This window comes from Linepithema humile, chromosome 1, assembly GCF_040581485.1.
Source record: "Linepithema humile isolate Giens D197 chromosome 1, Lhum_UNIL_v1.0, whole genome shotgun sequence".
NCBI classification, from domain to species: domain Eukaryota; kingdom Metazoa; phylum Arthropoda; class Insecta; order Hymenoptera; family Formicidae; genus Linepithema; species Linepithema humile.
Genome location: NC_090128.1, coordinates 32,499,387 through 32,523,793, shown reverse-complemented (window position 1 = coordinate 32,523,793; position 24,407 = coordinate 32,499,387). Strand labels below are relative to the sequence as shown.

At 35.3% G+C, this 24,407-nt stretch overlaps 1 protein-coding gene across 7 annotated transcripts; it reads left to right on the top strand.

Moving 5' to 3' along the window:
• Positions 1–157: 157 nt before the first annotated feature.
• Positions 158–24,339, top strand: l(2)gl (LLGL domain-containing protein l(2)gl). 7 transcript variants are annotated; one of them, XM_067346991.1, is made up of 16 exons: positions 158–963; positions 10,491–10,588; positions 13,244–13,334; positions 16,010–16,251; positions 16,590–16,728; positions 17,328–17,515; positions 17,596–17,884; positions 17,973–18,732; positions 18,889–19,045; positions 19,102–19,250; positions 19,322–19,838; positions 19,915–20,195; positions 20,499–20,634; positions 20,889–21,088; positions 21,463–21,545; positions 21,881–24,339. In XM_067346991.1, the coding sequence occupies exons 1-16, from the start codon at positions 880–882 to the stop codon at positions 21,986–21,988; spliced, it is 3,522 nt and encodes a 1,173-aa protein (XP_067203092.1). In that variant the 5' UTR covers positions 158–879; the 3' UTR covers positions 21,989–24,339. The 7 variants fall into 7 exon arrangements, with proteins under 7 accessions (XP_067203092.1, XP_012234916.1, XP_012234915.1 ...); XM_012379493.2 differs by having other exon boundaries at positions 20,871–21,088; XM_012379492.2 differs by having other exon boundaries at positions 17,301–17,515.
• Positions 24,340–24,407: the final 68 nt, after the last annotated feature.

Here is a 24,407-nt window from a genome sequence, read left to right as displayed (position 1 = left end):
TAAGTGAAGAGAATCAAAATAATTGTACGATTTCGTTAGCCACGGTTGGTAGTGGCGACTAGCGGCTCGAGGTCATTGTTCGTTCGGGCGCGCCCGCCGAGTGTTGTGCACTCGAGCGATGCCGAGCAGCGGCCGAGTGTAGCCGAACGTACGCGGCTCGAACTTCGGGCGAACTGGTAGGAAAAGCCGACGTGACACGACGTCGAGAGACGCGACGGCAAACGACGTGGAGTGATCGCGCGTCTCCGTGTGCTCGTGCGTTTTTCGATGGTTTTGTGTTTCATTGTGCATCGCACATCTCACACGGCGCTGCGAAGAATTTCGCGCCACCATCGTACCCGGATCGTCGTACTGACGCGCGATCCAGCGTCCCGTACCGAGATACTCCGGTGAGCGGAGTGTATTCGTAAGCGGTGATACGGTGAAGCGGCTGCCTGACACATCGCGATCTCTCGAGCGTATCGAGTCGCCGTGGGTGAAAGAGCGAAAGGAAGAGCGAGAGCGACTGCGACGGCAGTGTGGAATAGGAAAGGTGATACGGGAGGATTCGCCGCGACGTGAAGGAGACACAAGGGACCACTGACGTGTGCGGGCGGTGTATCGAAAAGAGAAAGAGAGAAAGCGCGCGCGCGCGCTACCAAGAAATACAGCGTACCAATCGAATAAATAACGGCGGCAGCGTAACCGCGCGGCCACCGGCATTCAACGACGTTCATTCAAGAATGCATTAATTACACGCGGTCGACAGTTAACCAACCGTGCGTTGTGGGTCTTGTCCCTGTGACGTGTTTGCGGAGGGATTCTCGAGAGAGAAGAGAGAGAGAGAGAGAAAGAAAGAGAGCGTATACAACGGCCGAGCCGGGCTAACGGCAAGTCGTGATGCTGAAGTTCATTAGGGGGAAGGGCCAGCAGCCTACGGCCGAGCGGCAGAGGTTGCAGAAGGACCTCTTCGCTTTTCGAAAGGTAAGAAAGAAAGCGAGAGTGAGAGGTAAAGAAGAGAGAGAGAGAGAGAGAGAGAGAGAGAGAGAGAGAGAGAGAGAGAGAGAGAGAGAGATTCTCGCACCCGGCAAAAAGATTCGTTCGCCCACACCCGGCGTGAAACGCACGTATGGGTGCGGATGAGTGTCCGAGGCTGTGTTGCCAGTTCAGTTTGATCAAAATGATTCCGAGCTGGCCATTCAACAGTTGGCCATTTTTGAATGAATCGCTCATATGATCACTCGCAGAATTTTTCAAATGACTCCTTCGAAGAGAACGTTGTTTTAAAATCTTATCAAGAATCACGTGTGCTTATCTGAAAAAAACGTTATCTATGATACAGATTTATTTTTGTTTTCCGATTTTGATCAAATAATTTTTTTTAAGCATTTTAAAAATATTTCCTATTTTTTCATACTTTTGTCAATCATTTAAATTTGTAGCTCTAAACTTTTACTACAACATTACTTCTACAGTTGTTAAAATTGTAAAAGAAACCCGGCAATCAGATATATGCATCTGCACAGTCAGCGTTTTATCGGTGCAACTTTAAAAATACAAAAAGTTGTAGCGAGTGCAAAGAATAAGATTACTCGTTTTATTTTAACAATCGTGAGAAGTGTTCGTGTAGCGTAAATTTTGCATTTTTGGCAATTTTGACCAGCGAACACAGCGGTGAGTCTCACGGCGCAGACAGGTTCGAGCGATTCGTTTCGCCGGGAATATCAAGTTACCGCCTGTACCAATGGTATCTTTTTATCGTCTGCCTGTTCTCCGCTCATTGCTCGTATACACGAGGTTTATTTCTCCGTTTCTGCGCAATAATTTCGATAATGCGGCACGAACTCGACATTCAAGTGCGAACGTACTTGCAACTAGTTTCCGCGATTGATTTACAATCCTTCAGTCAGTTTTTACTTGCAGTGTTTGCGCGAGTTCCTCAGTGCAGATTTTCTAGTCCGTTATACACAGCTTGCCATAACGGTTTGTTTATCAGTTTATCATCAGCTTTATGCTTTATGACACTCGAGAATTGCGCACAAAGTGTGATATACAGGATAAAACTTATCAAATTTTAGCTTAACAAGAAAGTTGCAGAAAATCTGTATTTGTCATGCTTTATTATTAGATTGCAATAATACATACAGATTGCGATATCTGTAATAATTCAGTTTAAAATTAAAATTTTATCAAACAAAATATGCTTTAAATTAAAAGATAAAAAATAACGTTCTATTCATTTATGACTCTGAAATTCGATTTGCGAAATATTGTTTATTTTCAATTAATTTTCGTTCACAAAAATTCTCTGAATTTCATGGAAAATAACGCTGCAAGTCTATTTTGTATCAATTCTACAATGTTTTTGTATTATCGTACTGCGTAATGGGACTATTTCGTGTCTGCATTATTACGTTGTTTGAATAAGCGTCATCGTTGTCGTAGCAACAAAGTGTCGTTTTGGCCGAAATTTGGCAGTCAAATAGAAGAGATAAGAGTTACATAAAAGGAATAGAAAATATAAAAAGTAGTACTTAATATAATTGACGCAATTAATAATTATTGCATGCGAGCAATTATTGCATTTTTCTTGTTTGAATTTTCAGTTTTTATATATATAATTCGTCTTAAAAACGTTTTTTTTTTTTTTTTAATATATTGCTACACATAGAAAACTTTTAATGAATTATTAACGTCTTATTCTTATTGTGCAAAATAATTCTACTTTGCGGTATACGATGAATTATTCTGCAAAGGCATTTTACATTTCAACTACAAATCCTTAACTGTAAAACGCATCTTCCGCTATGTGCAGACTTGTCGAAAGTCTCATAAAAGTCTGAAAATATATTTTGTATCACTTTCTGACGCCGATTATCTTGTCGAGATAAACGTGCGTTTATTCTGACGAAACATTGATCGGCGAATAACGATGTATTTGCGAAACTTCACTCAATAATGTTGCGAATGGTTAATCATGTGCAAAAGTATTTGCTTATCCGACCAGACATTGCATTGGTTCGTTAATTTGCGTTGTTTATTCGCGAACGTTGTTCGATTCAACCGCAAATATTCGTGCATTGATCGTGAACGGATGCGTGTTTAGTAGGCGGCTACGCTTCAAAGCCAGCAATATTATCTGACGTATTGGAACGTGTTTGGTTATTTATGAAATGCCACGAATTTCTGTCGCAAGCCAAGAAAGCAATGTAAAACATCGAAGAGATATTAATCAAAATTATAATATAAAATTTTAGTTAATTTTTTAAGTATTACAAAAAAACCAAGTTTTATAACTAAATTATTTTAAGAAATAAAGCAGCTATTTTCATAAATTTTTTTTCATTTTGTTGAAAAGAAAAAAATAATTATACAATTATACGCAGAAGACATTTTATTTGTCGCAGGAATAAGACATTTATCATTTGATCTAAAATTTATATCTTGATCTGTGTACTTTGTACGTACTTTTGTTATTAATAGCTAAGGTAATTATTTAAATTTCCATTCTATAATTACAACTACCATTAAGAGAAACAGTAACGTGTCGCGTCATTCAACTTCGATTAAATCGATTTCATGTAAAAAGCTGGAAAAAAAACATTTTTCTTTCCTTCATTGACAGTACAATAAACCTAGGACAGTCTTTATCCTCACATATTATGTTAATTAAAAGTAAGTAGTGTATATTTTGCTGTTAAAAATAAAACTAGTATAATTGCGCAGCACAGAACAAACTGTAAGAAGCAATTTTTTTGTAGGAACATTATTTAAATAATTCTAATCTCTTTTACCATTAAAATATTAAGATTTTTTTTTCAGTTTTAATTAAATCAAAAGTTATAAATATAGAATTAAAAATCGCAAAAATCATAGCTACTATATTGTATCAATCTCTTAATTCACCTAAATAAAATCGTCAACATCATTAAAATTCTTTTGATAAAAAGCAAAATATTTAAATATTTAAATATTTTGCTTTTTATTAAAATATTTAACGAAAGAATTAGTCAAAAATTTGATTTAATTTTTCTTAAGAGGAATTTGCTTCTACTTAACATGTTGCCTGTGGATAACATATTTCAGAAGCGACAAAAGAATGGCCATTAGCAGATACCGTTAGGTAACGATGAAGCAGACAACATTTGGCTGACAATAACCGTTCAAATGTTGCGCAATCGTGCTCTTTGTTGAACACGGCAGTGCATTTTTTTTTTATCGTGCTCTATTAGACGCACGATCGAACATGCCGCAGGATCAACGTATTTCACTAGATATACGATACACAAAAACTTCTGCGACGGATAATTTCCTGCCAATGGGTCCGTGTAATCTGCAGGAAACGTTGAATCCTCTTATCAGACGCGCAAGCGTTGGGAACGGCTTTTCAAGCGAGTTACATAGAGCTAACAAGTCAATATTGCACCTTTAGTGGAAAACAACATTACATGATCGTTGTTGAGTTAAAAAAATTAATAAACACTTCGTAAAGATAAGTTATATATTATTGAAGAAAAAGTGAAAAAGGCTACTTTTTTAATATTTACGGAATGAATAATAATGAATTGTAATATTCTAATCGGATCAAAATTTTGATTAAACAATCTATGATCTGCGATAGCGAAGTTGCGATAGAATTCTACTTACAATTCTGTCGCAAATTATAGATTATTTAAAGCAAGCTGTAGAAGTTTCAAAGTCGAGGTGCTTAAACTTTACTAATTTATGAATTCATAAAAGGTATTGGTACTTAATTTTTTATTAGAAGCGTTAAATGAGTATGCTAAGTTTTTCAGCAATAAAAATAACGCAATTATTTTTTATGCTGTTGTGTGATATGCATGTAATTTCAAAATCTTTAAAAAAATTTTTTTTTAATCTTTTTTTCTCTTTACTTATGTATTATTCACTGCATACATCGGTGCTTATGAAGTATAAATAGCGCATCTAATATATTGAAACAAGTAAAACAAAAGTATTGATACTTTGTAGCATTTCCAGCGTATATGTTTGACGCATCTGCGCGACGTGGTGACGCCGTAGTGTATTGTTAGTGTATTATCACGAAACCTTATAGCGATTTAATTCCCCGCACTGTGGATTCTCGAAAGAAGTTGCACAAAGTACACAAAGTGAAAATGTGCAAGTGAAAATTCAGGTCGCAGCAGAGCGACGGCGAACTCGTCGATAAACACAGTTTACACAGCTCGTAATGAGTCAGTATTTGCTGTTATTATTATTGATTTTCTTTGGATAATAATTGTGAGTTATAGTATTAAGAAAGTAGCATTTTGTATTTAGACTTATGTCATGGCAACATACAGAACCAACACAAAAAGTTTTTTTATTTTATGCATAACTATTTTATGGTTATTTTATGACTGTTTTATTCTATATTAAGTGATATTTACTGCAAGAAAAAGGAATATAGCACAAATTTTGTTAATATTAATAATAATTTGATAGGCATGCGATTAAATGTATGAATTGCTATATTATTGTTGCCGTGAGGAAAAAAAATAGTCCGAATATTAACACGCCGTGCCCCAATCAACAAGTTAATACGATACGATTCTTTGAGTACTCGACATATCTTGCCTACGCTTAATTTCTCGATAGCTCTCAAGCCCGAACAAGAAACTTCGATATATCGCGAAGAGAGATAGCGGATGATTCTATCGGCATTACGGCAAACAAACTACGATAAGATTTCTGAGTCGTCCTTTTCCTTTCATTAAACCGATATTGTATTTATCATACGATAAGTTTACGGAATGTTTTAATATTTAAATGCGTAACTTTTTAAATTAAAAGTAAATAATTCCGAGGAAAAGTTGACGAAAAATAATAAATAAAGGTAAAATCAGTTTTTTAAAAATAAGTTTGATGTATAAATGCATTACTACGAATCTACAACGATGGGCATTTGACGGTTCAATGACGTCGCGAAGCAAATACAGTTCAATTACCTTGGATGTTTGTCTGTATGTTCTTTTTCTGAGCATGCAAATGATTGGAATAGCGCTCGAGAGCAGCGGCACAAATAGTGTCCATTCATCGGTGTACGCTCGCGTTATTTAAGAAGAGAGAAAGAGAAAGAAAGAAGAGAGAAAGAGAAAGAGAAAACATCGTAGAAAGAGTACCGCTAAAAAGAAGAAATATCATTTTGCAAACGAGAAGAAACGTTTGCCAACAGTTCGCGTATTTTGCATGTTGCGGACGTGACGATCGTGAATCGTATTCCCATTTCACATTCAAGTTCGCAAATAGCTTGTCAATATCTCGCGACCGGTAGACAAAGTTGTTCCCACGTCTCCACTTATGAGTTGTATGTATGTATGTCGACATGCGGTGTTTAACTCTTGTATCGAAACGCCAAGGATAATGCCTATATGAAGTTAGCCCCCCATTTTTCGATTTTGAATATTTTTTTAGTTGTTCTAGGTTGTTCTACGTTTGTTCTATATTGTTCCAAAGTTATGAACAAAAAAATCGAAAAACATGACGGGAAAAGCAAAAAAACGATTTATTTTTGTGGCCACCCATTTTTTTTTAAATTCAAATTTTTTTGCTGTTCTGGGTTGTTCTAATTGTTCTAAACATTGTTCTAAAATATTAATCCCCCTAAAAAAGAATTTAAAAAGATATAGCAAAAAATAGCATTAAGCGTCCAAATAGTATTTTTACATTTATCGCTATTATTATATTATGTTTTGACACCAAATTACATATTTAAGCTAAAAACGAATAGAACAACCCAGAACAACTCTCAGTTTCACCAGAACAAACATATAAAAGGCACTTTACTCTTGAAGGTAGAGAATTATTTTGTCTTTTTCGACCGATAATGTTACATCAGCGACACTAAAACCTAGAACAATGAGAAATAGACACAGAACAATCCGGAACAACTCTCAGTTTTGTCAGAACAAACGTTTAAAGAGCACTTTACTCTTGAAGGTAGAGGATTATTTTGTCTTTTTCGACCGATAATGTTACACCAGCGACACTAAAACCTGGAACAATGAGAAATAGACACAGAACAATCCGGAACAACTCTCAGTTTTGTCAGAACAAACGTTTAAAGAGCACTTTACTCTTGAAGGTAGAGAATTATTTTGTCTTTTTCGACCGATAATGTTACACCAGCGACACTAAAACCTGGAACAATGAGAAATAGACACAGAACAATCCGGAACAACTCTCAGTTTTGTCAGAACAAACGTTTAAAGAGCACTTTACTCTTGAAGGTAGAGAATTATTTTGTCTTTTTCGACCGAGAATGTTACACCAGCGACACTAAAACCTGGAACAATGAGAAATAGACACAGAACAATCCGGAACAACTCTCAGTTTTGTCAGAACAAACGTTTAAAGAGCACTTTACTCTTGAAGGTAGAGAATTATTTTGTCTTTTTCGACCGATAATGTTACATCAGCGACACTAAAACCTAGAACAATGAGAAATAGACACAGAACAATCCGGAACAACTCTCAGTTTTGTCAGAACAAACGTTTAAAGAGCACTTTACTCTTGAAAATAGAGAATTATTTTGTCTTTTTCGACCGATAATGTTACATCAGCGATTAGTGTCGATTAGTGTTTTTTTTGAATTTTTTTATTTTTTTAAATATAAGAGTAAAGTGCTCCTTATACGTTTGTTCTGACAAAACTGAGAGTTGTTCCGGATTGTTCTGTGTCTATTTCTCATTGTTCTAGGTTTTAGTGTCGCTGATGTAACATTATCGGTCAAAAAAGACAAAATAATTCTCTACCTTCAAGAGTAAAGTGCTCTTTAAACGTTTGTTCTGACAAAACTGAGAGTTATTCCGGATTGTTCTGTGTCTATTTCTCATTGTTCTAGGTTTTAGTGTCGCTGATGTAACATTATCGGTCGAAAAAGACAAAATAATTCTCTACCTTCAAGAGTAAAGTGCCTTTTATATGTTTGTTCTGGTGAAACTGAGAGTTGTTCTGGGTTGTTCTATTCGTTTTTAGCTTAAATATGTAATTTGGTGTCAAAACATAATATAATAATAGCGATAAATGTAAAAATACTATTTGGACGCTTAATGCTATTTTTTGCTATATCTTTTTAAATTCTTTTTTAGGGGGATTAATATTTTAGAACAATGTTTAGAACAATTAGAACAATCCAGAACAGCAAAAAAATTTGAATTTAAAAAAAAATGGGTGGCCACAAAAATAAATCGTTTTTTTGCTTTTCCCGTCATGTTTTTCGATTTTTTTGTTCATAACTTTGGAACAATATAGAACAAACGTAGAACAACCTGGAACAACTAAAAAAATATTCAAAATCGAAAAATGGGGGGCTAACTTCATATAGGCAAGGATAATTTGATATATTTAAAGTTATGAAAATAAAATTTGAATTATTTCTCCTCAAATCTTTTAATTTTCTCTGAATACTTTACGTGTCAGAAAATATTGAATACATTTTTCTCACAATAAAACTTTTATTTTTTTTCTTTGTAATTTTTATAGCAGATTAATTTATAAAGATTTTAAACTTTGAGATTTTAAATTTGAGTCTATGAGGCTGTAGATACTTGAAAGAAACTAAGAAAAATGCTTCTTTGTTATATATACGAGCACCAAGATTTCGTCTTAATTCTTGTTAGGACGTATTTCTCGTAAAGATCGTGCTTGGTTGGCGATGCTTGCAGGTAGTGACACCTTTTCTTATGGAAATAGTTCTGAAGCCAAGGTCTCTGCAGGCTGTTCTAATCGCAATATTGTCGATCGGCAAGTCGAAGACAAGATCTTCGAGAAAACCGTCTTTAGAAAACGAATATTTACCAAGGAACGTTGGAAACTTGGAAACTCCCAGGTAGAAAAATGTTTCCTGTTCTGTGAATTTCTCCCACTTGTTCACGGATTACAGATTGTGACATCATATATTCAGTAAATTTGTGATCGATTTTTCCTCGGCAATCTTGCTTACGTGAAATCCTTATGTAGATTTGTATAAAATTTTTCTTTATTAATTTATAAATTATAATCTCGGTTTATTTGCAACCACATCTTTCCAAATATAAATATATATAATGTTTTAGACAAATTATGTATATTGAAAATGCCAAGTAAGATAAAATGCCAATAGCATCATTTGCCTTTAATTTTAATAAACTTTATCGAATTTTTTTTGGAAATGCTTTCTTTGTGTAACATTTTTGAGAATTATAATAGATTTTTTAGAAAAGAAATTGTATAAAGGAGTATTATCTGTTACATTCTTAACGTTTCGATACACACACATTATGTATCTTAGCAAATAACTTAATTAAGACACTGGAAAATGAAGGTTGCATGTATCAATAAGAAATTTTCATTAATTAACTGCATTCCATGCGATCAGTTAGCGGCAAGTTTTTTTTACCTTCTACGCTTATAACTGTTGGTGTCTTAATATTTAATTGAGGCGCAATCTTCTTTTCCAGAAGAAGAAAAAAACTCTTCGCATGATTATGTGGCTTATTTATTGCGTATTAATGCTAGTTAAGAATTCCAGATGTAATTTCCAGATGTAACTGTACCGCGCCACACAAGATTAAATAAGCAATTTCAAATGACACAAAAAATACGTTCAGAATCTCAAGCAATTATGTTTGAAGTGGCGAAAGTCCTGATACACTTTGCATATACATATATTCGTGCATCTACGTTTTAGTGAAAACGTATTAAGAATTTAGAGCTCTAAGATGCTTGTACTTCGTGATTCTTGCGCGAGTTATAATCGGCCGTGGGAAGAGACGGAAATAAACGGGAAGAGCGTGATCCACGCGAAAGCATTTAGCAGCACCGCGTAACAATATTTCATTGGCACCGCGTCGAGTCGGAACTTTATTAACCGCTGACTGCTTTTTGAAGACACGTTTACCGCAGTCGGGAGCATATATCGCGTGCGCTTTATATGCTGACGTACGCGTGTAGGTACGAACGCGCTTGATAAACCACGCTCGATTAACGGACACTGTCAAAATCTGACTCATCGCGAGAGAGCCGCGCGCTGACTAACTAGTCGCTACTTTTGCCCAAACTAATATTAATACCGTTAATATCCGTGCCAGGACGCTGTAACCGTTCTAAATTGTATTTCGAACGGAATAAATAGTCAAAGTAGACGTAAATAGAGAAAATAGACGGAGAATATAGTCACGGGATTTTGAAAGAAAATAAAAACTCCGAAGAAACATACTAATAGGATAATGAGCATTAATTGGATAATTGTATTGAATAGATGGAAATGGCTTTAAATCAACGTTTACACGATTAATGCGTAAAGCAGCCGCTTATTCTTCAAATTATCTCAATTAGCTTCGTAATGATACATTTCGTTTGATCGTGGCATTCATAACAATACTTCATAATTACGTAGATTTGATACGTAAAGTGATAATCGCGAAGAAAAAAGTCGGAAGAATCTGTACATCGGATAATTGATTGAAATTTAGCATCACTAATGGTTCACTTTCTTATTTCGTTGCAGACGGTGCAGCATGGTTTCCCGAACAAGCCGACCGCTCTCGCCTGGGATCCGAGTCTGCGGCTGATGATCATCGGCACGGCATCCGGCGCCATCAAGGTGTATCCTTTTGCTTTTCTTGCTCCTTGCCTTCGTCTATCTCGCTTTCTTTCCGTTTGGTATTTATAATCTGGTCTCGAGGCGAAACCGCTCGATGACGTCCGTATCGATCTATTAATCCTCGTAAAGCTTCATTCCTCAAGAAGGGAAAGGTGTGAGAAGTTTTGATTCATTGTTAAAATAACACACGTATGTATTATTCGTTATAAAAATTTAATTGTTATCAGTTTTATCGTCTGTTTCTTTTGCCGATAAAATTTTTCTTTAAGCGCGTATTATTGCCATTGATATCAGTCGGTTGTAAATGATATTTTTATGTTCTTATTGCTGCAATAGGAAAATCTGTTTCGTTGCGCCCGCGAACGATCGCTTAACAAAGGCTCCATAAATCAGCTGCAATGTATTTTATAAACTTGCTTACTGCGGCCAGAGTATTATTGGAGGCAGAGAGGATTATTGTAGGAACGTTAAATCATGTTTAGAGCATACGGCACACGGCGCTTATATATAACAGTTTTGCATTATGCGAGTGCAGTTATTTCTAATTGAAAGATTCAATCGCATCAGCGGTCTCTTTAATTTACTTTTCAGTGACTTACAAAATTTTATCTAACTTTATATTTCTCAAGTTCTTGGAAAACTAGGTCAGATCGCTGTCGCATTGTACTATTCAATTAAAAACAACTGCGTTTGCATAATGCAGAGTACAATCGAGATATTGATTGTTCGTGAAAGAAGTGCCTACGTAGTGTAGCTATGTTCGATTGAAATGTTCGATTTCAGAAGTATATTGACACTCTGATCAATGTTATTTCTTGTTCACTTCAGGAACAAGATCTTTCATAATTGTTTTACGATTAAAATTGCTGACAGTTGAATGATGAACATTTGGAGTTTTCGGTTAATAAATTCACTAAAAAGAGAGTCAGCGTGAATTTTGTTCGCGTAATATCGTGTTGCTCTCGTTTTCTGTCCTTCATGCGCGTGTAACGTGGTGAATTATCGATCCAACAAAAAGCTCATTTGCAATATTAATTGCAAGCTGCCCCAAGTCATATTATAGTTAAAATTTATCATCTTTTTGAAGTGATATGAATATAAATATGAAATAATGAATATTTAATGATAAATATGAATCGTCACGGCTTATCAATCGTTAAGTTAAATGAATCATACTGAATACCAAGTTTAGACTGTCTTTTTGATTTTTGTTTATAAAAGTATCGCGTTTTTTTAAATAATCTAGAGCTATATATAAATTTAAATGGTTTTGATTTTTGTCATCATGCTTAACTTGTAATTCAAAAAATTTTATCCTCTTTAAAAGTGTATGTGAGCAATTCATGAAGTTTTATGAATTCTTTTATCGCTTAATCGCTTCTTTTAACGACCTTTTTCTTAATAATATTGTATACACTATATGTGCATATTAACTTAATTTTTTAAAATGCTAATGACTTGTATTAAATCAAGGACATAGGGCAAAGGGCATGGTGACGATCATGGTGTTTCATGGAAATTACGCGTTTTTTTATTTCGTTGATGGTATTAAGCGGATTGTTAGATGTGACGAAACGATCAACACGTCAGCGAGTCGGCAATTTAATGCCGGTTTAATGCCGTAACTGTACGCGCACAGTCGACAGATGCTTTCAAGGACTACGTAATCGCCAGATAATCGTTATTATTTCGCAATAGGTATACGTATACTGATTATCTGCGCGACACACCTCGTCGTCGCATCGGGAGAATCTCCGGCTACGCGCAATCCGCGAGTACGGTACGCGATATCACGTTTTAATCCGACGTACAAGTGCACGCGTGCGGCTATATTTGAACCTTAATCACGAGCCTCTTGAACATTTTCTATAACTCGAGGCGGCTCAAAATGACGATACTTTATCTTTCCGCTTTTATCAAGGCAGTCTTCTACCTAACCGCTTAACTACGTGAAGAATTTTCTAAAAGATTATTGGAAAAATGGGCACAAAATTTCTGAATAAAGCGAGCAAGTCTTGTTCAAGAAAGCTATTGCCTTCGTAGAAAATATTGATCGAAACTAAAAAGTAGGTGACACCTCGTGCTAAATAAAATGCGCAATGCGAAACGGATGACAATTTTTTTATTCCGCTCGAATAAATATTTTTCCAAAAATTAAATTTACATTAAAGGGATAATCCACATAAAAATTAATTTTTTTAATTAAGATCAATTTTTCTAAATTTTTTAAAAAACAAATTAAATCAATGTTGGATTAAATCTTACAGTTGATTTTTAAAATTAGTAAATCAAACGCAAGTTAATTTTTTTCATAATTATTTGAAGTAGCGCGATTATGCAACTGTGTTCCATCATATGGCATCATTGACCAGCTCAATGGCATAAGTTATCGCATGATCCATCTAGAAACTTACTGCAAAATCCTTACTGCAGACTTATGCAGTTTATGCTTACGTATATTCAACAACCGCTTCCTCGAATGTAATCTTCACTGTCAGCATATTAAGTCGGTCAGATTCCAAATTCGGTGTCCGAACTCGTTTTATCACGTGCTTGGCGCGTGTCACATTTTCTGTGTCAGCGTGTTTTATATATTTATACAAATATTGTATATTATACGATCTTCTTTTGTTGGTATTCCTTAACTCAATCATCAGTTTTGGAAGGCCAGGCGTGGAATTTTACGGGCAACATTCTGTCGAAAGCGGTGAGAATGCCGTCACGAAGATCGTCGCACTGCCGAACGAGGTAAGATAATTAATGCCTTAATTATGACTGCTTTACTAGCTCCTTTCATTAGTAATTAATAATAAAAGCCTATTATATAGTGAATTGTCTGCATTCTTCCTTTGTCGAAAATTTCACAAAAGACGTGATTACGGTGCAAAATAAATTGCCACTTTTGGCATTCTATACTGGAAAATTAAATTTCAAATCTATTTGGAAGTATAAATTTGCAGTGTGACCAAATACATATAAAATTTATTCAACATCGATCTACTCAAGTTATATAACATTCGTACATATTGATCGTATTTATTTTTTGATTCAACAGATTTTAGCTAATTTAAGGAAATATATTCTTGATATCGATGAATAAAATAGTTTGTGATTCAAATTCGGAAAAATATTAAAATGTAAAATGTTTATAATATCAGGGAGATCATTTGTCCATTTAATGCATTTTTTATATTATTATTAGTGCAATTATGTGTCATGTTTTCTTTTTTTATTTTTACATTTGTATCTGCCCTCTTTTTTTATATGTGTTCTCTGTGTTCCACTTTACGTAGAAACTAACGTAGGCGCTAACTTTATGATAGTTAAGATCACACGCATCGCGGCGAGTAACGCGATACCGTGTTCCGCTTATACGGTTGCCGGCGGGTTGCATAATCCTGTACACTGTACAATGTGCTCACGCACGCGTGTACGGGATAAGCAATACACGGGTGCAACGACATTACAACGGTGCGTCGCAATTAATGCCACGGAATGCAATTAAACCGTGGCGTAAAATACAGGCGAAAAATTTTCTTCGCACTTCCGATTATTCAGATGTTTACCAGCGTGTGAACATTACGAGCGAGTTTGTAAACGATGCTGAGGTAAATATTGGATAGACCTGTTAAACGCACAAGTATAGATTTTTTGTGTAATGGAAAAATTGGTATATTTTTCGTATAAAGTATCAGTATTAATAAATTAATCTTGAATGATTTTGCATTTATAGAAAGATAATTTTAGAGCTTATAAGACTTAGTTATAATTTACAATTTGAGATATCGTTATAAATACATACTTATGTATTATCTTAGGTTGTAAATTAATTTAACGTATTTTAAAATTTATGATCCCTCATTGCGGCATTAAATTATATGATTGCAGTAAAAAAACAAGAACATTAATTAATAAAATTATTTTAATATATTTCTGATTAAGCATATTTTTCAATGTTTGAGGGATTTTTTAAATAAAAATTGATTATGCGTTTAAGAAGTTGTACTCAAGAGTCTAAGTTTCAAAAACTTGTTTAAATGGCAATTTATCGGAAAGTTAATAATAATTTATCAATGACTTGTTGATAACTTTTATTGAAAGCATATATCATTTTTCGCAGTATCGGAATCGCAGTATTAGAATCAGGTGTGGCCCGTTAATTGAATCGCATCTTTGTCCATACGATTGCACAATGATGTAAGCATGAACGTTTCGTTATCACGATAAGCAGTTTCGAGCAAATCTCGGGACTGATAAGATAGGAGCTGGCCTATGATAGAGATTTAACATTAGTTTTTGTCAAATTTCAGGTTTAACTTTTTCTTTGCTTTGGAAAATTTTTTAAAATTAAAATTTTAAAATAAATTGAGCTTTTCCGTATGTAATAATCAGAAACTTTACGTCAAACGGGAAAAATAACTGTTTGTAATACGATAAATAATCTCAATCTCAGGAATATTTACTCGTTCCAGAAAAAAAAGCTGTTAGATTGCAATATCGTAATATCAATAAAAGCAAATAACATGCAATATAATCTTTGATAAATGCGTTTAGAAAAGAGTAATATTTATTATTAAAAACTGTTATTAAAAACTGTTATTAAAAACTGTTATTAAAAACTGAGAAACAATTTTTTTTAATTATATAGATATATCTGTATTAAATTTGTTCAAATTAAATTGAAATACATATTCAAATTTAATAATTAATTTAAATATACACAAATTAATTACAATTATCACAATAATTAATTTAGATATAAATTTATTTCTTTGGATTTATTAATTACTTTGTATAAAAATTTCGCGTTAAATTTGTTTATCAAAATAGGGAATATAAATCTGTGAGTCACGTATGATTCAATATTCTAAATATAGCTATTGCTATCGAACATTCGTTTTTCACAAGCCACTAAATTTTTGGCGATTATAGACAAGCTTAGGCACCGAGTGCAAGTGAATTCGTTCGACCTTGCGTTCCCTGTGAGTTTTCACTTGATGCATTGCGAATGACGGCCATTGAATAAGAAGAATACGAAAGTTGACTCGTGAGAAGTCAAAGAATTGCGCAAGTATTTTGCTCGTATAATAATGATAATAGGAAAGGCCAGCAGCCGTCGTTAATCTTTATTGCGAGACGTTTTATTACTTCCTCTATATCAGGAGCTGATTTTTTAACGAGATAAAAACCGTTATTAAAACTTTTTGTTGAAGAAATATTAAGTAAGAATAAGATTTTATACGGGAAGAGCAAAAAAGTTTCGGGACATTTCTAACAGAAAAAAGATCCTCAAGAATTATATATAAAAAATATTTTTAAAAATATTTTATATATTGAAATGGATGCAACATGTGCGATATAACGCTACTTCATTCCGAGAGAAATTTTATGACTAATTTGGCGCGTCGTAACGTAAATTACAGGGTCGCGTGGTGTCCTTGTGCGACGACAATTCGCTGCATTTATGGGAAATCAATGAAAGTTCCGTGGTGGAAACAAAGTCGCTGTCGTTGGAGGGCAAATTGAAGAAGATCTCGGCGATGTGTCTCGAATCTAGCGGGGAACATCTGTTGCTGGGAACGGAAGGCGGCAATATTTATTTGCTAAATCTGAAAACTTTCGTCATGCCGGACAATATTATCTATCAGGATGTGGTGATGCAAAAGTAAGTGATTGGATTAGATATCATATGTTGTTTCCGAATTTGACCCAAATTTTTATTATCTTCTATATTTTGAATTGAATGTTAAAAAAATTGTGAAAAGCTTTGTCTATCATCAATTTTGTATAAAAAATTACCTACATTGTTTTAATTCTGTACAGGATAAACCACACTATACAAAATTTAAAAAGTTGAAAATAGCTTTAAAATTTTTAAGTAAATTATAATATTAATAAAAAAATATTACAATTATTTTAGTAGAATTAAAGTATTTTCTTTAATTACCTAAGACAAAGAAAGAGTCATTCCGCCAAAATTATGAAATTATTTTTGTTGCACAGCGTTCCAGAAGATTACAAGAAAAATCCAGGAGCCGTTGAAGCCATCGCTGAACAGCCAGGACATCCGGATAACATTTTGATCGGTTATAATCGAGGTTTGATGGTGCTGTGGAATAAAGCCACTCCGGGAGCTCAACAGGTAAGCGTATCTGTTTATACATCTACACGATTACTCTTTGGCAAATGCAATACTCACGCTTTATATGCTTCTCTCAAAACAATACACTGCTGTTTAACTCTGCTAGCCCGTTTACCTCCGATACACAATTTAATTCGAATGTATCTCTATATGCTTTAATATATTTTAATTGGATAAAATTTAATCTGTTTTTTTTTTTTAATTTTAAATACATATATAAAAGTGACATATATAAAAGACACATATAAAAGACTTGAAGATTATTACATTAAAACTAAAGATGGTATTAATTACTTTTTATCAAACTATATTTTTAATGCATATTCTTCTCTCTGTTTGAATGTTTTACTTTTTTTGTAGCCTGGAAGGTTCTTCTATTTAGAAAAATACATTTGAAATAAGTGATGAAATAATTTTCATTTTTCTAAAATAATAAAATATTAATTTTAAGAAATAAAGATGAGGATTAAAATGGAGTCGAATGGAACAGCAGAGTTAATTGTGAGATAGTATCGCTCGTTCTGATTGTCGTTTGTGTCTTTGGTGGTCTTTGGTGGAACGTGTACGCGCAGCTGATGGGTTTGTTTTCGCGTGCGCAGACATTCGTCTCCACGCAACAGCTGGAATCGGTCCACTGGATCTCCGAGAATCGCTTTGTCTCGTCACACAACGATGGTTCCTATTCATTTTGGAGCCCGGGCAGCGACGCCGTGCCGGAGCCGACGACGCTTTACGGACCGTTCCCATGCAAGGCCGTGAGCAAGATCCTCGTGTATCCCACCGCAGAGTAAGTCACTTAGAAGTCGAACGATATTTCTCTCATCGTTTTGCTCCACTTAACTGAACAAAACTTTGCGTTTTCCGTAGACAAGGCGAGCTTGTTCTATTCTCCGGCGGTATGCAACGCGCCAGCTACGGAGACCGGCACACAATCACCGTCATGACCAAGAATAAACATTTAGTCTTCGATTTCACCTCTAAGGTCATCGACTTTTTCACCGTGTTTCCTAAAGAGGAAGAGGAGAACAATGAGAACCCTATCGGCCCGGAAGTACTCATAGTGTTAGCCGAAGAAGAAGTGGTAGCTATCGATTTGACCAATCCCGATTGGAAGATGATGCCTCTGCCCTATTTAGTATCACTTCATGCGAGTGCGGTGAGTGTTCTGATATAAAAGCATCAGAAAACAACTAAGGTGTATAATAGATACAAGGTATAAATACAATTCTTTCTATATATCGTAGGTCACATGTTCTCAACATGTGCCCAGTGTTCCCGAAGAACTTTGGGAGGCAATTGTAGAAGCCGGCAAAGCCCAAACGGAGCATCTTTATTCGGACAAGCCGTGGCCTATTGACGGTGGCAATATTCTTTGCCAGAAACCGGCAAACCCCGACAAACCCAAGAGCAGAGAACTGCTGCTCACCGGGCACGAGGATGGCACCGTGAGATTCTGGAACGCGTCCGACGTTGCTCTTACATCTTTGTACAAATATAATTCGTCGATTCTGTTCACCGGCGAGCATCTGGACGTTCTCGAGCAGCCACCCGAGGACGATGAGGACGAGTGGCCGCCATTCAAGAAGGTGGGAATCTTTGATCCGTACTCTGACGATCCGCGACTTGCCGTGAAGAAGGTTCTGCTTTGCCCGTTGTCGTCCACTCTAGTGATCGCTGGTACAGCTGGTCACGTTATCACTGCCATCATCTCTTCGGAACCGGTTAATAAAGAAATAAAGGCCGTTACGATGAACATCGTCAACGATCGCGATGGATTTGTGTGGAAGGGCCACGATCATCTGCCGCCAAGAACGACGAGTATATCGTTCGCGGCCGGATTTCAACCGCAGAGCCTCCTTCAGCTGTATCCACCGGCCGCTGCCACGGCGTTAGCGTTGCACAGCGAATGGGGACTGCTCGCCGCCGGCACAGCGCATGGACTCGCGGTCTTCGATTACACTAGAGCGAAGGCCGTTAGCGTCAAATGTACGCTCAATCCAAACGGTACGTGAAATATTGGATTAATATGGAATAGTTTCGAACATAGGAAATGTAATTTTATGTATTGATATAAATTTTCTATTCCATTTTTATTTTAAGTTGTGTAGTGGATTATTTCAATTAGTATATCATGTATAAAAATATTCTAATATTTTACAGATCTTTCCGGTTCCGGCGACACGCCCATCTCTCGGCGAAAGTCGTTCAAGAAATCTCTTAGGGAATCTTTTAGGAGATTGAGAAAGGGACGCTCGCAACGTCGAACAAACGCCAGTAGTCCTACGCGAAATACCGCACCTGAAAAGAAGAAAGAGAAGTAAGTTTCACAATTCAATTAAAATAGAGGAAGATATGTAATTATTAATCTTTTAGTCCCAGTGTTGCTTCTTCACCGAGTGGCGATTTATCACCGCCGGTGGAATTGAAACCAGTGGAAAGACAGGTCGAAGCGAGACCTGTGGACGACGCTTTAGGATCTATGGTTCGATGCTTATACTTCGCCAGAAGTTACATTATTAGCCGTTAGTATCTTGTGATAAATATAAAGTCAGTAGCGTCGCAGCAAAAAATGACTTCAAATGTTTGTTTGCAGTACAAAACACAACACCTACACTTTGGGCGGGCACCAACAACGGCACAGTTTACGTCTTCACGCTGGCTGTACCGGCCGGCGTAAGAAGAACGGAAGAAGATGTCAACTGCACACTGGGCAAGGAGATACAACTGAAGCATCGAGCGCCTGTGATCGCGATCACAATTTTAGACGGATCCAGTGTGCCACTGCCAGAACCCTACGAAGCCGAGAAGGGCGTGACACCCGGGCCTGACATGACTTCCCCGCACAGAGTTGTAATCGCCAGCGAGGAACAGTTTAAAATTTTCAATCTTCCGTCCCTGAAGCCGTACTGCAAATACAAATTGACCGCTCACGAGGGATCCAGAGTGCGCAAAACGGGCTTCGCCAAGTTCTCGTGTTCGATCGAGCCGGCGGGTGTTCACGAAGAAACTTGCTTGCTCTGTCTGACGAATCTTGGTGATTGTTTAGTGCTGAGTATACCGGAACTGAGGAGACAGTTGAACGCTGCTGCAATCAAAAGGGAGGACATTAAGTCAGTATTTTTTTATATCTTGCATTTGATCTGTAAATTATGACCTTTAAGCTGACATTTCCCTTTTTTTCTTCAGCGGTATTTCTTCCTTAACGTTTACGAAAGCCGGAGAAGCGCTATATCTTCACTCGAGTTCGGAACTCCAACGAATTTCTCTATCAGCCGCGAAAATGACGAAGGCGCATTGCGCGCTCAATTTACCGCCGCACGCCAGAACATACACGGAAAATTCTAACGAGGTCGCGCAGGAGCAAGGTATTGTGGAAGGCGCGCCCGAAACCGAAGGAGAGACACAGGGAAGTCAGACACCGACAGCGGCAAACAGAATTATCACGGAAAACGGTGTAGTAAATGCCAGTGAGTATGCTGACTTTATGTACTTATGTAACTTTTTACACATATAATCCAAAGAGACAAATACATTTTTTTTACAATAGAATATACATCACCGGCTTCTGTGTTAGCGCGATTGCTACATATGTGTTAACCGCTTGATATATTATCACTTGCATATACTTGTGCTTGGCCACATGTTGTGATCCTAATGAAAACTCATCCATTACCGCTATTTGTGTATCACGTGTCAATAAATGAGAGATATTAGAGACGTTGTTGTTCGTAGTGTCGTTTAGTGTCGATTGTTGAACGCATGTCTTTTAGCTGGCGAAGAAGAGTCTCCAAAGGAGCCGTCGCTGCAACCGGCTACGAGTAGTATAGACGTAAACGGGGAAGATGATCGTCAGGATTTAAGTTCTATCGGCGACATTACGATCGACAGTGTTAAAGATCATTTGCTGTAAGTTCAGTTCATATCATTTAATGTTTTATTTAATTACGCTTAAAATTTGCTCATATGCGATACATTTTATTTTCTTTCAATTGTTAGTTTAATAATAGACCGTAATTTTTCGTTGTATCATTATAACATGTCTATAGTTTGATTTATATAATTAAATATATTGCATGGCTTTGTAATTTATTTCGCCGGGCGCGTTGACTAATGCGTACTCGACTTGCCATTTTTTTTGGCAGTAACAGTTCACTTTTTAGAAACGCGACGTCTTCCGAAGATCTCCACAATCGTTTGGCAGGATTGAAAATGGAGGTGACTTCACGAACTTCCGAGATATCCACGCAAAATCAATCGTTGGTGGTGAAAACGACCACTGTGGTTACACAAACTACGAATAGCACGACTGCAAACGGTGAAGTCGAAACGAATCAAGCGAACGAAACGCAGCACGTAAACAGTGAGTGAACTTGCAATCGATCTAGATTAAAATGATCTAACGAGGTCTAAAGTTATTAAAATTAAATTATTTTGATTACTAGAACGTCAGCTTGACAATTTCTAAAGAGATTAAGAATTTTTAGATGTATTTATAATTTAAAGTGTTTAAAGCGTGATTAATCGAATATTGGTTGCCAAATTTTACTAATTTTTTAAGCTCGTTAACTGACAGACTTGATGAATTATGATTTTCGCATTATCTTAAATTGTATATCTATTTTTATTTTCGTCTTTTTTAATGTTTCGACATGTTTTGTTCTACTTTTATGTTATTTGTATTGTTTTTTTTTTTTTTTATTGTTTTGGTTGTGGCATTTTTGTTTTATTGCGCAGGCACTACGGTAGAGCGAGAGATACTCAGCGGTATCGAGACAACAACGACACACGCTACAATCACTCTTCCCCCGAACGTCGAGGTCAGCAACGGCACTGAATCATATTATAATTAATTGGTGTCGGTCGTTACCTCGATACTAATCCCGTATTGACCCTACCGTTAGTACCCTGTCGTGTGCTATTAACAAATGGATCTCCCGCTACTAAGTGCATCAGCTTTTAATTTGTTTAATTTTATTTATTCGTTTCCCGCTGCTTCTCTCATGCGATATTCATTAACGGATTGATTAACTATACTGAAATAGATATAAGGCTTTTAATTACTAACTGTTTTTTAGACGCAACTACTGTTGCAACGACTGTTTAAAATGCAAATGCAACAATTTCTCGATAAACAAATTTTTAAATATTACAGATTAGTGCCGCGGATTTGGCTAACTTGGAAGTCACCACGACTACAGTGACCACTACTACAGAAAGATCCAAGGCGCCGTTGGCTAGACCAGAAGAGGTCGGTTCGTAGGCCTGTTTCCATATCGTTTCTCCATGCTGTCCATGCATCGATTACGAGCTCTGTATATACGGAGCCGTTAATAATTAGTTACTTTTACTTATTAGATAAACGTGTACACAGCGGCGATATAGCTAGGATTTATATATCGTAGATTTTTTAAGAAATCTAGATTTCTATATGCAACATTTTTTAGCATTAATCACACGAGCGACAAGTGATTAATTTTTAACATGATCCTTACGCATTTTATCGACATTTATCATTCGATTCTATCTGAAAGTATTTCGCACGAATAACTTTTGGAATTGGCAGAGAATCAATGATTTTTAACGAAAAAATAGGCCTACAAAGTACTTTATTTATTACATAAAGATATAAATTTTAATTGCGATTTTCTTTATACAAAATTTTTAAGATTTTAATTATTAATTATTAATTCATAAATTGAAATAAGGAACTTCAAGCAAAAGTACCGCATTAAAACATTGTTTTATAATGAGCTTAACAGATTTTTACCACAAGGATTGATTTATCATTTTATACGGTCGAGTTTAATGTTTGTTAATTTAATGACCAGCCTGGTGCATGTCAGTATAATCGTAGATTTTTAAAAAGATTATAGTGTTTACTAAGAAATAGGAACGATAATGATCAAACATCACAAATTGTGAACTATGGCAGCCTTAAAACTGTTACTTTATATATTTTTAATTATTAAAGACACGCGACTTAAGCCATCTGCAGTATTTGAGGTGTTTCGAGCGTTTCGTGAGTGTTTCGCGGACGGAAGTGCAGCCTGTGGTGCGATATAGAGATGCTTTGAGCAACAAAAAACATAGCTACTTAAGTAGAATTATATATTTTACGAACAAGAATAAGGAGATTAAGTGGCAAATTTAATGAAGGAATGTCTGTCGGATGGCCATGACAGGGAGAACGCGTTGAAAATATATTTTTTATCAATGTTGCTTAATCGTTAAGTTTCCTCTCTCTTCGCTTTATCGAAGAATGGCATAACCGAATTTTCGAAAAGATCCTCGAATACTCGGAAACGTTTGACTACAATACCGACATAGTTACTTTATTGTTGCATTTATTTGCAATCTTTTTTTTTTAGACAGGATAATTGCATGGATAGTCTAGCGACGGACGATTGCTACAAAATGTGTTTCTACTTTAGGAAATGATACTTTAGGAATTCTTATGAATATATTGCTGCGTATATCGTTTTTACATCGCACTGTCAGTAAGACTAATATTAACAAAAAAAACTTGTTTTTTTGGAAAAAATTTTAAAAGTTTATTGTTTTTTAAGTAAATCACAATAAATGGAAACTGCTTTTATGTTTTTCTATAAAAAAAAGTTTTTTTTTACATTTATAGTAGTAAAAATAATTATGAGAATAATGAATATATGATGAATATATATATATATATATATAATGAATATATGATGAATATATATATATATATTGATGAATATATATATATTCATTATTCTCATAATTATTTTTACTACTATAAATGTATAATAAATACTATATATAACATACTTCCAGTTACGATAACTTTGCTGATAGTGCGACATTGACATATTTCACAGCTTGTTTTCTTGCTACGTGGGAATACCGATTATACTGAATATCTTATAATTTTGATCTCAGTAGAATTCTCATGGGAATAATAGCTTGCACTATCTGAAAATTGTATTTTCTCTCAACATCTTGCGCTGATAATCTTACGATATTGCATAAAAGCAAATCCCAGCGAATCCGAAGTGCAACAGACTGAGAGGGAGGTTTCGTGTTCTCCTTACTAATCGCACTTTTTGCATTAACTTTTTTTCTAATAATACAAAAGATAAAAATTTCAATCAACGAATTTTAATTTTAAATATGTTGTATTGGCGATAATACTGATTATATCCTTGATGCGATGTGGGATCTTTGTAGATAAGTTTTAATCTCTTTTAGTTTGATAATTACATTTATTCACGATTTATTGATTTTATTTTATATTCTGAAGCATAATGTATTGTCATGCCTCGTTTTAAAAGAAAACAAAAAAGAAACATTTACATGATGCGAAGGAGATTTCAACTTACTAAACGCTAATTATTATTAAGCGTTATTGATAGTCCTTTATTTTATTGAATCGACGAGTTTGCTGAGAAACGTGCACTTATAAAACATTGTACATTGTTTTCTACTTTGATAAAGTAATGTATAGTGTACACAAAATGAAATCGATGAAACACTGCCCCTGAAACTTTCCTATCCGACACTGTTAAATATCAATTGTAACATGTCTTATATATTGAACGCCTATTACAAAGAAATATATAAGTAATTATTGATGTATTTTCTATTTCAAACCGTGCTATATTCATTTTCCTTCGTCATTTTCCACAATTGCCAATTTTAAATAA